At 34.6% G+C, this 17,357-nt stretch overlaps 3 protein-coding genes and 1 non-coding gene across 4 annotated transcripts; 2 read left to right on the top strand and 2 right to left on the bottom strand.

Moving 5' to 3' along the window:
- The first annotated feature begins 285 nt into the window (after positions 1 to 285).
- LOC123917311 (ethylene-responsive transcription factor CRF1-like) lies at positions 286 to 1,330 on the top strand. The gene has a single exon (XM_045969001.1). The coding sequence runs from the start codon at positions 327 to 329 to the stop codon at positions 1,269 to 1,271; it is 945 nt and encodes a 314-aa protein (XP_045824957.1). The 5' UTR covers positions 286 to 326; the 3' UTR covers positions 1,272 to 1,330.
- A 4,610-nt stretch (positions 1,331 to 5,940) lies between these two features.
- LOC123914517 (mavicyanin-like) lies at positions 5,941 to 6,946 on the bottom strand. Its single transcript, XM_045965719.1, has 2 exons — positions 6,766 to 6,946; positions 5,941 to 6,161 (listed from the first exon to the last, which is right to left on the bottom strand). The coding sequence occupies exons 1-2, from the start codon at positions 6,944 to 6,946 to the stop codon at positions 5,941 to 5,943; spliced, it is 402 nt and encodes a 133-aa protein (XP_045821675.1).
- Positions 6,947 to 8,176: 1,230 nt separating this feature from the next.
- TRNAD-GUC lies at positions 8,177 to 8,248 on the bottom strand. Its single transcript has one exon. It is a non-coding gene; the product is annotated as a tRNA-Asp (tRNA).
- A 42-nt stretch (positions 8,249 to 8,290) lies between these two features.
- LOC123917602 (retrovirus-related Pol polyprotein from transposon TNT 1-94) lies at positions 8,291 to 11,256 on the top strand. Its single transcript, XM_045969369.1, has 3 exons — positions 8,291 to 8,538; positions 9,334 to 10,070; positions 10,979 to 11,256. The coding sequence occupies exons 1-3, from the start codon at positions 8,401 to 8,403 to the stop codon at positions 10,983 to 10,985; spliced, it is 882 nt and encodes a 293-aa protein (XP_045825325.1). The 5' UTR covers positions 8,291 to 8,400; the 3' UTR covers positions 10,986 to 11,256.
- The last annotated feature ends 6,101 nt before the right edge of the window (positions 11,257 to 17,357 follow it).

The following is a 17,357-nucleotide window of genomic DNA, read 5'->3' as shown; positions in this document are numbered from 1 at the left end:
ATGACAACTCATTGCAAACTTCCTTCAATTTGACTAGAAATCTAAAATATAATAAGTGCCACATCACAGAGTTATAAATTCTACCCCTTCCACATTTATAGTAAGGAAAAGGAACAATTCCTAAGGAGGAAGTTATTTTAATTTCATTTCATTTGGGTGACACACTGACACCTCATTCACGCACACTTTTTAAACCGTCACTTTCTTCAACAAATAAATAGTATCTCAATCTCATTCTTTCTTTCTCTCCCAAATACTGTAGTAACTCTTTCTCTCTCACCAATTTCACCATTTAATGCTTTATTGCTGTCTCCAATAACATAAACATGTCTCCACCTTCCAATAACAACAAACACACTCATCATCACTACACACAAACCAAACTAATCAACAACTCAATGAACCATCTCTATCCCAAAACTGTACGAATACTTCTCACCGACAACGACGTAACCGACTCTTCTTCCGACGATGAACAACCACACCTCCGCCGTGTCAAAACCTTCGTCAAACAAATCACAATCCAAAAACAAAACAACAACATTACCAAGAATAAAACTAACAGACTCAAATCTAAAAAAACTCCGGCGACTCAACGCCGGCCGGTGATTTACTCCGGGAAGAAATACCGCGGAGTGAGACAGAGACCTTGGGGGAAATGGTCCGCGGAGATACGAGATCCTAAAATGCGCGTACGACGGTGGTTGGGAACTTACAACACTGCTGAAGAAGCTGCAATGGAGTATGATAAAGCTGCAATTGAAATTCGTGGCAAAGACGCGGTTACGAATTTTATTCAACCGATAGGGAAGAAAATTATAAACTCCGACGAAGAATGTTTCAGCAATAACGTTGTTTCTGCTACTTCAGTACTTAATCAGTGTTCTACTTGTTCTTCAGAAGGTGGTGAATCTGTTATAGTAAATGACAATGTTGTTGTTCATGATGTTCCAACAAATGATTCAAATGAATGTTCCTCTGTTTCGGGGAATTTGTTTGTAGAAGATGATAATAAGTTTAAATTTGAGTCAGTTTTTCCAATTTTTAGTGATACTTTGTTTGATGAGTTTGGAAGAAATGATGATTTATTTGATAATGAGGTAGAGTTGGAAAACATGTTCTTAGTCCCTGATGATGATGATTTTAATGGAAATTTTGTTGATACTTCCAATCAGAGTTTGAATTTGGATTCAACAGATTGGAACAGAGATTATACTAATTTTAAGGATATAGAGGATTTCTTTGGTTCGGATCATGTTACTGTCGTTTGATTGATGGAGAAACAAGCCAAGTTTTGTAAGAATTTAGGATTAAGGTTTCTAATCAGTTTTTTTTTACTTTTCACCACCGATATCCGGTCTATTTGACCGTCTAATCTGATTTGGGGTCAGTTCTGTTGTTCAAGCTACCTTCCGATTGCCGTTGTGAGGATAACTGTGATACTCCCTAACAAATCCGGTGACAATCTCCACTGGACCAACTAACTATTGGTTAGTCAGTTTTTTTTTTTGTTTTCACTATGGTAGTATTTGTGTAATGACAGAATTTATGTTTGTTAATGAATATTAATTATCATGAATGAGCTATTGGAATGGATGTTTTTTTGAATTCCATTAATGTTTGTATAAATGAGTAAGTAACAGTCACTGTTCTATAGAAAAAAAATTGTTGAATATCCATTAATGTTTGTAACAATAAGAGTAAGTAATAGGAGTTCAGATATGCTCCATTAGTTTATCCTCCATTAGCTTCCATTACCTTGTTAAGATCGTGACACGTGGATAAAAATTTATCAATGGTCTAGATTTAAAAATGTAAGGAAAAGTAAAAAAAAAACAAAAAAAAACACAATCACGTAAAGTACTTAAATTTTTCCCTCTTCCTTGCAATACTCTGCATCTTCTTCCTTGTTACTGCCGTCATCTCCTCACACAAATCTCTCTCCGTCCAAACGCCGTCGCCGTCCCATCTCATTGTTAGTACTAACACAGTTGCTCACGTTGCTATCACCCTTCTCTATCCGTTCAACCTTCGTCGCCATCATTATTGCTTTTCAAAGTTGGGAATGAGTATTATTGTTGTTATTATTACTTTTCAAGGTATTATTGTTGTTATTATACTATGAATTTTATGTTGTAATGATTTTTCTAGTTTCATTTTCATTGTCTCTCACTAGCGGTCGCCGACAAGACGTCTTCTTTCTCACCGCATCGCCGCTGCCGCCGCGGTGTCTCACTGCCAATTCCCCCTTTTCAATTCCGGTTAAAGATGGTTTGATTGAAATTGAGGATTGTCATTGAAACCGAAGATTGATTGGTTGAAGTTGAAGATTGTTCGGTTGTAATTAATTTTAGAGTGTAATATTAAGTTGTAATCTTCCCCTTTTTGTTTCTGTTGAATCTCTGCATTTTTTTGTGTTTTGTATAAAATTTCCTTGTTATGTTATTCTGCTATACTGATAAATGAACGTTGAAAGACTCCTAAAATTGTGGCAACCAAGATTGATATGATGAATTGTTCCTAATCATTACCGATAAGTGTAGTTGATTAATATAATTAGAATTTTCACATCAAAGTATAACACATAAACAAAACTCTGCATTACAAAATCCAATAACAAAAATCTACATCAAAATATTCATCTGCATAAACAAAAGGGAACAAGGAAGAAGATGACGGCGTTTGGACGGAGAGGGATTTGTGTGAGGAGATGACGGCAGTAACAAGGAAGAAGATGCAGAGTATTGCAAGGAAGAGGGAAAAATTTACTTAATTTACGTGATTGTGTGTTTTTTTTGTTTTTTTTTTTTTACTTTTCCTTACATTTTTAAATCTAGACCATTGATAAATTTTTATCCACGTGTCACGATCTTAGCAAGGTAATGGAAACTAATGGAGGATAAGCTAATGGAGCATATCTGAACTCAAGTAATAGTACTGTTCTATAGCAAAATTGTTGAATCCATTAATGTTGAATGGATGAGTAAGTGTACAGTATAAGGGAGTATTCTGTAGAAAAATTCCTAAACAATGGGGCCAAGCTCCAGTCATATTTATATGTTTTTCCACTTGTGTACACTTTGAAGGTGGTGAAAGCAAGTTGAACATGGCAGTGGCCACTACTTTTCTTTGCTAGACCAGTTAGGTAAATAATACAGGGTGCACTAAGTAATAATTTACTCTGGGATAAATTATAAGTATAAATTTTGAACAAAAAAAAAGTATAAGTATAAATTGATCAGATTATACATATTCCAGAAATAGTAGATTATTCTATTGTTAACCTTTCGATTTCTAGAGAAAGACACCTCAATAATTTAGAGTTCGGAAGGTAAGAAAAATCTGACAAAATATTATTTCACCATAATCAAATATAAAATATCATAAATATTCATTATTTGGGAGAGTTCATAAATAACTTGTGTCAAATCATTCAGGTTAATAGTTAATTATTATATTTAACTTATGCAATTTCAATAAAAATAAATAAAGTTTAGGGCCATGCTAACTGCTAAGTCATAATATATACCATAAAAACATATGTTAAGTTTGCTAACTGAAGTTTAGGGCCATGCTAACTGCTAAGTGATAATATATGCACAAGTTCTCAATAATACTATAACGAAAGGTTAACGGTATTCAATAACTTATAGGGCTAATGTTATGGGGGACCACCTTCACAAGTGGTCCACCGTGGATAAATGATCCACCGAATATGAATTTTACGAAATTCACTGTTGGATTGAAACTTTATATCGTATAGATCATCCATAATTTTTTGAAATTTTTTTGAAAATCATTTGATATGTTATTGAGACCCATTAAGATTTACGTTATTTAATAAACCGTTAATCTTCATGTGTCTCAATAACATATAAAATTATTTTCAATTTTTCTAAATTTTTCTATGGATGATCTATATGATATAAACTTTCAATCCAACGGTTGATTTTGTAAAATTCGTATTCGTTATAATGTTATTCATGACTGGTCCACCATGGACCACTTGATGAAGTGATCCATATTAGAATTTACCGATTTGAGCAAATTTCTACCGGGTTACAGGTTTTGGATCGGTCCTAAACCTAGTTTCACCATTTATCTTAGTAATTCTTTATTTTTTGTTACATATAAAACTTTGTAACTGCAATGGCAGCGCTACTCGGGTCTTGCCAATCGCTAAAGCAGTGTTGCCACCATGTTAAACATTAGAAATTGGGGAGATGACTGATGAGTATTGGAGTTGGATTTGAAAACTTGAAGTAGTATCTGCTAAAAGCCTAAAATTCAACATTCTTTGGTTGTGTTTACATAGAAATTTGCCAACTAACACATACCATTTCAATGGCAGCCTCGGTCACCATTTTAGCTTTTCCCTTATATTACCATAATGGTTAAAAATGAAGTGGAAATTAAAAGGAATTGGTCAGTGGAGACATTATGTATATATTTGTGAAATGGGCTCTTCATCGATTTGAGAGTGTTGAGGCACTGCTTTGGCATCTTCACAAAGCTGATTTAATTTGGTCCCCACCCTTAATACATTAGCAGTTAATTAGGTATATGTCCCTAACTCCCTTTGCATTTTTGCATTTAACATCATCATTGGTATTGTAAGATCATATTCATGTACTGTACATGTTCAATTAATACTTACAATATGCAGAACTAGCTAGTCTCAGGTAGGAGGATACTTTACTTCCTCTTGAATATCGATTAATTAATGTTCTTTCTTGCAACAAAAGGCCACATCTACCTCAACTATACTCATAATTGGACGTACCAAATATTATGTAATTTTTATCCACATTCAAATTTGCAAGTCCACACATCCACAACTCACTGCATCGAATACAACGCGTTAACGACCATTTCTAGCCAACAGTATGTAGCCGATCATCAAGAGTGACACTGATGAATCGTCGGCGCAACAAACAACGTGGTGAAACAACCAATGAATGCAGCGTCAATAACAACCGTTTGAGACAACTCCAATTCACTGGTGTGGCGGCGACAACTAGAAGCCGTAGACGAGAAGGAAAACGAACATACCCACCACCCAAAAATCACACAATCACCACCTAGAAAACCACCACCACCCAACACAACCTAAAATGACCGGCGGCACACCTTGTAGAAGGAGCCACCGGCGAAGAGGAGCGTAGCATCCCAAAGGGGAGAAGAGATGGCACAGAGAGGTGACCTCATCACACCACCACCACTACCTTGTCTACATTGCCATAGGAGAGAAAGGATTTGGATTTAAGGCATGGATAATGTTTTTACGACCGATACTTGGTGTATATGGTCTATAATGTAAATTATTAAATGAACTTAAACAGTCAATTATTTCTTATAAAAATGATTGGAGGTAGTATTATATTGACGAACACTCTTATACACTAAAGTTTTGTTGTGTACATCCACATCTAATTATTTAATGTTATATAATTTTTATTTAATTATTTTAAAATAAATTCAGCTTTTAAATTAATTTTATGTATAAAGTATCAATATCCAACACAACACTAAAATACCAATTGAAATTTTCAAAATGTTTTTTTAAATTGAAATGAGTAAATAATAAAATTATTATTATTTTAAATTACATTTTGAGTATTGTAGAACATACTAAATTGAAATAACACATAATCACAAATATTATGAAATGGAAACAATCAAATTAAATCAAAATATATATTATATAATAAAATATGCATACAACGAAGTACAACATAAAAAGACGGATAGACACACGGCCACATCAATGGCGGTCTTTCTACTAAAAATACATAGAGATTGAGGATTCACATAGTACAAGAGCAAATTCAAAAGGTCACACAACAAAAACTAATTATGGTATAAGACATATAAGAAAGGAAATTTTGTACTATTAATATAGTGCTAGCTTAGACAAAATAATAAGATGTAATGATCAAATTATTGAGAGGAGGGCTTTCCCTGAACATTAACCCAAAGTTTTTGGCCTGCTTCACAACGCTTGCCAACAGAGCAGAAGAAATAAAAGTCCCCAGGTTTGTCCAAAACAACACTAGAGTTTCCTCTGAAGTATGTTTGAATGGTATTTCTGCTAGTGCAATTACCATAGTCATTCTTGTCTACCTGAACAACAGTACTCATCCCCGGGTTGTACTGGAAAACTGCAATATTTAGATATTCTTCGTTAATTTTTATCCATAGCGAAAACATAAAAATCTTAGTAACACTTTTACTCTTATCGGCCACTTCCTCATTCTCGAACCACGTCCACGAGTGCTCGACTAGGCTAGAGGACATATGATCCAAACAATATTTGAATATATTATTAGGTTTGCAAGAGTTATAAGTAGCCTAAACACATGACCTTAATGAGGGGCGAGATCCTATCGAATTTGAGGAGGTACACCAAACTTAAAAGGGGAAGATTAACAAGGAAATAAAAAATCATTCGTTCAACCTAAATGTAAAACACCGTGACTTTAATCACGGTATACTGCGGGTAAAGGTGACAACATCTCTACCCCGAAACTGTTTTAAGTAGTTTATCAAATATTGTTTTAAATTAAACAAAAACTCCTAATTAAACCATATTCACAAAGGAGACATGTGCGAGATGTCACAGTTAAAATTTACTTGCATATTTTAAAAATTGTGAAATTTACTAAATTTTAATTGCGAGATCTTCAACATATTTTACAAAATTGAACAAACGTTGTGCCAAATCAATATCAAGTAATGGAGATACGAGGAATTAATGAAACATACCTAGTGTATCGCCAACAACGAAAGTTTTGTTCTTGCTCCAATCCTCAAAGTATCCTATATAATTAGGCATACTCCAACCAAGACTATCTCCAACAATGTGAGTTGTTGAACTTACAGATACAAATATAATGCAACCAATCATGGCAAATATAAGGAAATTAAGGTTCATGTTCTTGGCCATTTTATTCTCCAACCTGTGTTTGTATTGTCGTATTCCCTAACTTGTGATAATATTGGATGATTAAATCAAAAGGTGGAATTGAATTGAAGTAACTCTTTCAATAGTGCTCATGAAAATCTTGGCATTTCCCTCAAGTTTTATGGAGTTTTGGTTTTTGGAAACTTGTTTTTATTGAACTAGTCAAACAATTGCTTAGATACGATAATAACCCAGTTTCAAGTCTTAAATTAGGATTACCTATATTCTTGTCGAATTGAAGGGATGAGAGTGCTTTATGTGCCACCCACAAACACAATCAACAAAATGATACTACACTATATTTGGTATTATTACCTTTGGGTGTCTCTTCTAATATATGAGGTAATTCCGGTATAAAAGAACAAACACAATCAACAAAATATTTTACACTATATTTGATTGTTACAAAAATGAAACAAATGATGAAGCAAATTTAAAGGAAGAAGAAATCTTAAAGTTGATTTTGAAACTGATAATTGAATTAATGAGATAGTGAGTGGAAATGAACACCACATCATTCTACATCGAAATTGGTACGCATGAAAATGAAAAAATAAAAAATAAAACAAAACATAATGTAAAAAGGAATCAGAAACTTTTTGAGCAAAAGTAACAAATATTATCTCTAATAAAAAATATATGGAGTACATGCATAAGATTATTTACTAATTTAAATGGTTTCATATTGCAATTCAAACATGAGGTTTATGCTGGGATTAACTCAATATGAAAATTAGACCTCTAATATAAAATACTTGAAACAATATTTTGGATTTGGAAATTTACGTTTTAAAAAATGTCACAATTTGGAAATCTCATGCCGAATATGAGTTGGTCTTTACAAAGATTTATAAGTAAAAGACAATTTTCATCTTACAAAACAATTTTGTAGGATTGAATTAGATCAAACTCTAAAATTTTAAAAATTGGAACAATATTTTTAGATATAAAATTTGTGAGTCTACAGTTGTGAATCAGAAAAATAGAAGAGCATATTTCCAATTAAGCCTAATAACGAAATAAAAATGAAGAAACCAAAAATAAAATAAAAAATGAATATAGGAAAAACTTTTCCTTGATACACTTTGTTACTAGGATCGGCGATTTCCTTTTGATGTAGTGGGCTTTGGGGGTGGGCCTGGTTCCCATACCTGAACACTATTGACCAAAAAAAAAAAAAAATTAACAAAACCAAAAATTATATAAAAAATTCGCCGTTGCCGGGGATCGAACCCGGGTCACCCGCGTGACAGGCGGGAATACTTACCACTATACTACAACGACTTGTTGATGTTAAAATTGATTCCAATAACTACTTTAAGTAAAATCCGTATCTGCATTAACAAAGTTTAAGACAATACACTCGAAATTTCGGAGAAGGGTTTTAAGCTTTTAATCGATTAATCACGTTTTACCCTAAAACCCTAAACTCAAACATGGATGAAGGTGGTGCTAAACCAGTGTGCGCTCAAGAAGCTCTCGATCTGTTGAATTGTGTAACTCAATCTTCATCTTTCGATCAAGATAAATGCCTCAAGCTTTTAAATTCGTTGCGCGAGTGCGTACTCGCCAAGGTACTCCCTTTTTTCATCTCTGTTACTTTATTTTCAATTTTTCTCATACCCAATCCTGAATTTGTTATATTATCAATATGAACTAGTTTTCAATCTTGTGGAATTATGTTAGCAAAATTTCTGGATTTCATGTTCTGTTTGGTTATTAATTCTCACTTGGCTCATTCTAGTTAATGTTTGTGTTTCCATAGAGTATTTTCTCAGTGTTGATATGTGAAGTTAAATTTGCACGGTTGTTATGTCATAGAACACTTTAGAAAATTGTTGAATTTGTTTAAAGAGCATGGGATGGGATAATAAGTTTTGTATCCTTGAATTTCTTCCATTGTTGTATCCTTTGTTTTTGGATAGGGTTTTGCTAACTAGTGTCCATTAAAGAATAAATAAATAGGAGTTTTTCATAAAAAATCACAGCATTCAATATATGAAAGTGATTTCAAAAGATACACACATACAAATTTTATTGATTTGTTATTTTGATTTGTTTAGTATGTCTCATAGGCACCGAAGAGGGGTGAGGGAGCTGAACAAGTGTGTAGCCAGTGAAGCGACCTTCGCCCCTGCCCTTCTAGTTGGCCCAAATTATTGTAATATGGATGATAGTATTATATATATGACTTGTAACAGCGTAAACTCTAATTCTTTCAAGTAATAATACAAAACTACAACTGCTCTGTAGTCCCAAACCTAGATACACTTGGCTGAAATGCGTAAGCAAATGATTGTGTCCCATTGTTTGCGATTTGCGTTTCTCTAGTATTCTGTTACTGGTTGCTATCTAACAATTGGTATCAGATGGCAATCGACTCTGGTGTGAAATTCGAAGTGGAAAGGTTCGACGGAACGGGCAATTTTAGATTATGGGAAAGGAGGGTTAAGGATCTGTTGGCTCAACAAGGTTTACAGAAGGCACTGCGTGAGACGAAACCGACAGACATGGCTGATGATGATTGGTTAGAGCTGCAGGAGAAGGCCGCAGGGTTGATACGTCTATGTGTATCAGATGAGGTGATGTATCATATCCTAGATTTAACGTCTCCGAAGGAGGTTTTGGATAAACTGGAGAGTCAGTATATATCCAAGACGCGAATGAACAGATTGTTCACAAAGATGCGACTATACAGTTTGAAGATGCGGGAAGGATCTGATTTGCAACAACATGTCAATACCTTCAATAACATAATCACCGAACTTGTGAAGCTTGGGGTAAAGATCGATGATGAGGATAGTGCAATTATGTTGTTATGCTCGTTACCAAGCTCTTACAAGCACTTGGTGAATACTCTTATCTATGGGAAAGACACTATCAGTCTCAATGTAATTACTGCTACACTCTTGTCTCATTCTCGAATGAGCCAGAATGTAGAGGTAGGAACTCAAGGTAAAGGTCTGTATGTGAAGGAGAGCCAAGATCATGGGCAGATTAAAGGTAAAGCAGGTTCTGGAAAGATGTCTAAATCCAAGAACAGAAAAATAGCAGAGTGCTATAGTTGCAAACAGATCGGACATTGGAAGAGAGATTGTCCCCTACGGTACGGTTCAAGGGTATTGTTGGAATATGGACCGTAGTAATTATATATATATTGCTTGTAACACAGTAAACCCTAATTGATTCAAGTAATAGTAGGCGTAGGCACATTCGGTCGATCTGCGTAAACAAATAATCATGTTCGATTGTTTGTGATTTTTGTGCTTTATTCTTTTGTTCTTAGTTTGCTAACTGCTATTCTAAAATCAATGCCCAACACTAGTTAGCACTTCCCTTTTAATTATTGTCCATTTAAAGAATTTAAGAAGTCGGTGGTAATTTTTGGGACATCTTTAGCTCTTTAGCAATGGAAGTTTGCATAATTACCGGATTGGCGTTATCTGACCTCACCCTTTTATGATAGTTAGTTTGGCACAATAGCAATAGAAACTCATGACCAAAACACCATTTTATCTCCGTTCAAGCACGGGTACTCCAACTAATAGAATACAAAAGCAGTACAGCCATGGCCTCATTTGAATTACATTTGATCTGTTGTATAAAACATATAGTGAAAACACTTTAATCAGAATGCACATTTGGTGTCTTTGTCCTCACCATATGCCATTTAATTATGCACTTAAGAGAGTTTACTGTTAATGACGTTGTATTGTACTCAACCGCTATATATATATATATGTGATGTGGCCTGTTAGATAAATAGTCTATTTGACTTATATTTTTGGGTCTTTTGTATTTCTAAGTTAGTAGTTTAGTCATTTTATGATTTATTATATATATTCTCTTTTAACTCTTTAAGTTATGCTACTTACCTTATTGAAATCCTAGCCTATGTATCGTTTCCCTATTTGTTAACATGGTCATGTATGCAGAATTACATATGTTTGAACTTTGAACAGAGTTGTGATATCTTCTATTTTATTGAGTTTGTTTTGTTTTCTTCCTCGACAGAAAGTGAAGAAATTTTCCCTAGCTGGGCAGGAACAACAGGAAACTAATACGAGCGACAAGAAGGCTTAATTATGCATTGGTATCACAGCTTTCCTCGTCCTATTTAATTCATAGTTTCATGTATCATCAACTCCCATTAACCACAGGTTTTACCATTTGATCTCAGTTTTGATGTGCAGAAACTGTATACTTTCACACAGTATATCCCCAAATAATTCTGATTTTAATAATTTTTGGATAATTTTGGAAGGTGAAATCAATGGCATGCAGTTTTCATAGTTTGAATGTTATCCTGTTGCTAGATGTTTGCTTTCTTCCCAGTTCCCACCCACCTTGATAATAATTGGTAGTATAGGATTAAAGAAAAATATCTCTACTTGACCTCGGTTTGCCTTAAACATACAGAACTTTTTTGCAAGTTGAAATCAAATTATGATTTGTTCTAATACAATACTAGGATGTGTTTCTAATTATTGCCAAATGCCTGAATTCTAGTAATTATTTTCTTGCTGCTATTGACTCAATTTTTCTTGACTGAAACTTATTAATGGCTCAACTAGAGTGTGTCAATGTCAATCATGTTAGGCAACATTTGAACAATGTAGCTCATAACCCTGCTAGGTTGTCAAAAAGTATATACTAAAACTTGAATGGGTCATATCCCACATCAGCTGTAGCTGCTGGTTATAATTCAGTTGTTTCTTTTTCATAATGAAGCTATCATTCAATTCCAAATAATAAAATAAAATGTGTTTCTCAGTTAAACAATGAATAGAAATTTTACCATTCTAATGGATGTTCCGGTCTTCAATTGATCATACTCAAGTTTCATAATGTTTGGTTTGCGAAAATTTGTATAACTTATTATCACTTTTTAAATTCTCTTTCTAATTAGGAATAATTCATTCTAAGAATTCGGATTGCAATACTTTTTTTGTAGAAAGAACCAAATGCATTACGACCCATTTTTTTCACTTCGTTCAAATAAGAGTTGTACCCTTAGAAAAATAACAAAAACAAGAGAAAAATAACATTGACGAGATTGCAATTGCAATAAATATACCCAGGCTAGGGCCGTCACTTACATAAATGTGACAATTGTTTACTAACAACCACTAAAGTCACTCATCATATTTTTTTTCTTCTCAATACAAAATCAAACATAATGACACCTCTCAAATCTACCATTCATTATTACATATATTCCCTTTCTTCTCCGCATTCTACAAACACGTTAATTACTAATCATAAAGTCATAAATAAAAAAACACCACACCATCTCTCTCACACACACATACACATGAACATGAAATTCAAAAGGTAGATGAAATGTCAGCCGAATGAATGATGTAGGTTAGTACCAGCGCCAACAACATCAACAAATAAGCTATTCCTTGATCAACCGAAGAACCTGAATCATAGATAAATAACAACACATTACAAAAATAATGAAAAATAAAATACTCCAGATCTAAGAAATTGGATCTAGCATATATCAGATCTGAGAAGAAAAACAGAGAGAAAAAGTTAGTTACCGTCGCTGGTAGGAGCAGGTGCAGGAGCCTGAGCGTTAACAGCGGCGGGGAGAGAAAGAGCGAAAATGAGAGTGGCGACGATTGCGATAAGTCCGAATCCGAATGAATGTTTAGGAGAAGCCATATCGGAAAATAGAAAGAACGTAATGTGTTTGAAATTTCTCTTTAGTCTCTGCGGCGTTTCTGTGAAATGCGCGCAGAGAGAGACAGAGAAATGATGAGAGAGGGAGGGGATCGACGGAGAAAGGGAATGGTTAAAAAGGCGGTTATTGGAGAGAGAGAAAAAAAGAGAGAGGGTACCGGTGAAACCGGTAAAGAGGAAAATGCCATATTAGTGGGTGGTGGGGTTGAATATACAGCCTTGTGTTTCGGTAACCCATGTGATTAGATTACCCTTTCGAGTTTGGTTTTTCTGATTTCAAAATTGGATTGGATTCTCTTTTCTTTATCAAATCTGACACCAAGCTTTTGGCGCCACATGCGTTTGCCTCATAATTTGCGTCAGAATTGCTTCCATCCCCCTCCGTCACTATTTTTTTTTTGGGTCTTGCTAACTAGTGCCCCGGGGCACTAGTCACTAGTTAAGGAGCTAAAAAAAGAAATAAAGGAAAAGTTATGCATTGAAACAATCAAAATTTAGACTTTTCATGTGTTGACTACACAATACTAAAAAAAAACCTTCTAAATTTAAATTCTTAACCAATGCCCCTGGGGCACTATTTAGCATTTGCCTTTTTTTTTTTTCTTGTGTTAAACGGATATGCGTATGACGGTAGTAGAGACTAATTTTTTGAATTTCATGAGGTTAGTTCAATTGATAGAAATATTGTATTATATATATAGGGAGTCGGAGTTCGAATTAGTGATGATTCATATCTAGTATTGATTAATTACATTTTTAAGTAGTTATTAAATTTAATGAATATGGCTTAATTCACAACACAAATTGAGCTTGTGAGTGTAAGAATTAATGTTCAAGTTCGAAAAGCATTAGTATTTGAAAAGGAGTAAGTGTCTTTTAAGTGATTGTAAAAATTGTCTTTTGAGTGTAAGTTTTGGAATAAAGGGTGAATCACATAGTTGGTCTGAAGCGTCAAAAAAGTGAAAATACACTGGGAGGACACACGGGAGGGAGAACCAAATGCTTGGTTTCACAATTGAATTTTATCAATAAATAAATACTAATAAGGCTAATTTAGTAAGGCATGTGTTTATGTGGAGTCGTTTATGTGTGCTACTCTTATATATTATTATTTTTATCACTGGTTAATTAAGGCTAATTTTTTTTTTTTTTTTTGGATACAAAAGGGGCCAAAGCCCAAAAGAAAAGAAACTACAGAGAGATGACTCTAGGGGTAGTTATCCCCATAACATCAGCTAACAACAATGAGCTCAGACTCACAGGACATTGCTCATACACACGCATCCCCGGCTCATGATCACACCCCAAATTAGCAAGAGCATCAGCACAAGCATTTGATTCACGATAAGAGTGACAAATTTTAACTTCCCAATCCATACCAAGTAACCGTCTAATTTCTTGAATAATTCTCCATCCAACAACACTTCCATCCTTGTCACTTTGAAGAGTGTGTACCACAACATTAGAGTCGATATGCAGCGCAATCTTTTTGAAACCTCTATCATATGCAAACGTGAGACCATCAAAGACCCCCCAGAGCTCTGCAATGTATGCATTACACCGACCCAAATGGTGTGAGAAACCCCCGAGCCATTGACCACCCGAGTTTCTTAGCAGTCCCCCGCATCCAGCAGTGCTACCGCACCTACTAGCACCATCGGTATTGAGCATTATCCAATCTCCTTCCGGACCATTCCACCCAATTTGTACTACCTCCTTAGTTGTTATATGCAATGCTATCTGCGAAACATTGGCTCGCTTATAATGATGAACCCAGTTCATGATCACCTGCCACGGTTGACTCGGCCTCACTCGCTCATCTCCATGAGCCTCTCTGTTACGCCAAAGCCAGAGAAAATGACACCCGACTGCCCACACACAACTCCAAATACCTGCCTTCACTCTCCCAAGATCTTGCTGCAGGTTCATAGTTATCCAATCATGCAAATTAGCAGCATAAAAAGTATCTCCTGCTAAGCCATTCATCAAATTACACCAAATTACTTTGGCTAAAGGGCAGTCTCGAAGAACATGCATGGTATCTTCAACTATATCCACACAGTGCTTACACCAAGGTGTACAAACATTCATCTTACTCTTGCGATAATTTGTAAGTAAACGATCATGTTTCACCAACCATATAAAGCTACGAACTCGCTCCGGAACTTGCAGGCGCCAAACCCGCCGCCACACAACATCCCACTCGTCATCATTAAAATTACAAAGCATTGTATATGCTGAAGCAATACTGAATTTTCCATCTGTTGTGCCTCTCCAAGCTAGCCTGTCCGCAGCAGCAACATTTTTTGGTGGTACAATAGCAAATAATCTATTTAATATATTTTGAGGTAGCCATGTACTTAGATCATCCACTTTCCAAACTCCATTATTATCCACTAAGTCCTTCACCTTCCAACCTTGCAATTCGTGAGGTATTACAATGCCAAGATCTTTTATTGGCCTCCCATATAATAACCAATGATCACTCCATGCATTCACAGTAGCCCCATCACCAATAGTCCAAAATTCATACATATGAAAATTGTGTAAAGCAGTAGACAAACTCTTCCACAAAGTAGAGTCATGCGCTCTCACAATGGGATCTTCAATACTTGAATTTTGTCTCACATATTTACCTTTCACAACATCGATCCACAGAGCTTGTTGACCAGTTCGAAGAGCCCAGCCTAATTTCATTAAACAAGCTTTATTCATATTAATTAAGGCTAATTTAGTAACGCTAATTTATGTATTTATGTGTACTACTCTTATATTATTTTTTTTATCACCGGTTAATAAGGCTAATTTAGTAAAATTATTATTCTCTTTCATCTATCTATAATTTATCTTTATTTTGTGTGAAATGACCTACAAAGTTTTTATTTTTTATTTTTTAAATGGAATGATAACTACCACACAAAATATACACACATGAAAAATTTTGAATTCGAACCCGGAACCATAGATATCCAGCTAACAATTTTGATATTAGCCAGATGAGTTAGCGGATGACCTACTTGATAGTTATTGTGGACTAAGAGAGTATAAATTAACATTAAAGATATGATTTTGTTATTAAAAAAGGTTCTTGTGAAAGTTGATATGATTTTGTTGCAAAGAGTTTTTGTCAAAGTTATTTTTCACTCTGAAAAAGAATAGTACTCCAGCTAATACATCTACTGTGAATACAGACACCTATAAAATTTGTGTCGAATTTGAGATTCATTATAATTGGAATCATTACCATCTATCATTCCAATTGGTTGCCATTTATAGGGCAACAAAAGAAAAACATATATGCATGGTCAAGCTGTAATTCAAGATGCTTTCTTTTCAAGGCATTAGTATTATTTAAGGTGCTTTATGTTGCAAGTCCCTTTATAAAGAAAAAAAAATACACTTTACAGGGATATTTGAGTATATTCTTGAACTCTGAATTTAGTAGAAACTCCTAATATATGTCCATTTTGCAGTGTTAAACTTTTTCGTAGTGAACCAACTTCCTTGATTTCAGATTGATCCTCAGAACTTCATGTATATATAAATAGACCTTTTATACAAATGAGAACTAGAAATTCTGGTTTAAAACCTGAGCCATAAACCCAGGCGCATGATGCATAAACCCTTGAAGATCCCACAAGCATAGTTTCCAAATAATACTATGAAATCAAACATCAAACATTCACATTAGTATACCCTTGCAGGGTTAAGCTACATGCGCTAGTCAGTCGATGCACACGGGTGAGGTTTTATTGAGATCCCAAATCTTTAATACATTATTGGTTGATGTAGAAACATGTGTTCAGAGTCGAAGACTTTGAGATAGATAACTTACAACTTTGGGATGGACAGCTAACACACACCGGGGCCTTATGAGATTACGAAGATCATAAGTTATGTAATCCACATAACCAAAGGTCAGAAGATCAGAGGGATGAGCAGAGAAATGAACATAGCAAGCATTAGCAGCATTTCTGATTGTGGTTAAGGTTAAACTGTTTCTCTGCAAAGTGAAGAAATTATCTTCTTTTTATTTTAGTAGCTTGAGTTTAAATTAACTTACTATGTATAAGTGAAGAAATGGTTTCTACTGACGTAGTATACATTTGTTACCTGAAGGCAAGGCTATAAGTGAAATCAGAACATAGCAATCATCAAGTAACAGTTTTTTTGTTCAGAAAGAAAAAAAAATTCCAAGGATTTTTCATTTGTGGTTAGGGGTGGAGGGTGTAGTTAGTCGATCCTCCAAGGTAAAAGCAATAATCCAAATGGTGTCTCATGTGCAAGCCCACTACACCATCAAAGTCTGTGGACAACTGAGCTTTGAATTATTTGACATCTCAACAACAGGATCAAGGATATCAAGAAAAATTCTCTTCCCCCCTTTTACATTTCTTTTATCCCCCCCTACCATGTTTCTTTTATTCCCTAACAAATATATGTTGGTTGTTAGGAAATTAAACCAAGTCAATTATTTTTAATAAAAAGGTTTTGAAGTAGTATTTGTTACCTAAAAAATAATTTAAAATCTAACTATCGTAAACACGAAACTTTGTCATTAAGAATATGTATTGATGTAGGAGGGTTGACTTGACTGTGCTTATCGAAGAAGTTGTGCATCGTCAGAAGAAGATGAGCTTGAATTCTGATTAGTTGTTATTATCTTTTTAAGTTTGTCTTATTTTCAGTTGTTATTATTTTT

Source organism: Trifolium pratense, linkage group LG3 (assembly GCF_020283565.1).
Source record: "Trifolium pratense cultivar HEN17-A07 linkage group LG3, ARS_RC_1.1, whole genome shotgun sequence".
Taxonomy (NCBI): Eukaryota; Viridiplantae; Streptophyta; class Magnoliopsida; order Fabales; family Fabaceae; genus Trifolium; species Trifolium pratense.
Note: the sequence above shows the minus strand (reverse complement) of the source record. Positions and strands in the feature narration are given on the sequence as shown.

Excerpts from the sequence above, each read along its gene's own strand:
- LOC123914517 (XM_045965719.1), bottom strand. The coding sequence starts at position 6,946 with ATGGCCAAGAACATGAACCTTAATTTCCTTATATTTGCCATGATTGGT. Across the intron at positions 6,162-6,765 it reads CGTTGTTGGCGATACACTAG|TTTTCCAGTACAACCCGGGG; the intron begins GTATGTTTCATT and ends TAAATATTGCAG.
- LOC123917602 (XM_045969369.1), top strand. The coding sequence starts at position 8,401 with ATGGATGAAGGTGGTGCTAAACCAGTGTGCGCTCAAGAAGCTCTCGAT. Across the intron at positions 8,539-9,333 it reads GCGAGTGCGTACTCGCCAAG|ATGGCAATCGACTCTGGTGT; the intron begins GTACTCCCTTTT and ends AATTGGTATCAG.
- LOC123917311 (XM_045969001.1), top strand. The coding sequence starts at position 327 with ATGTCTCCACCTTCCAATAACAACAAACACACTCATCATCACTACACA.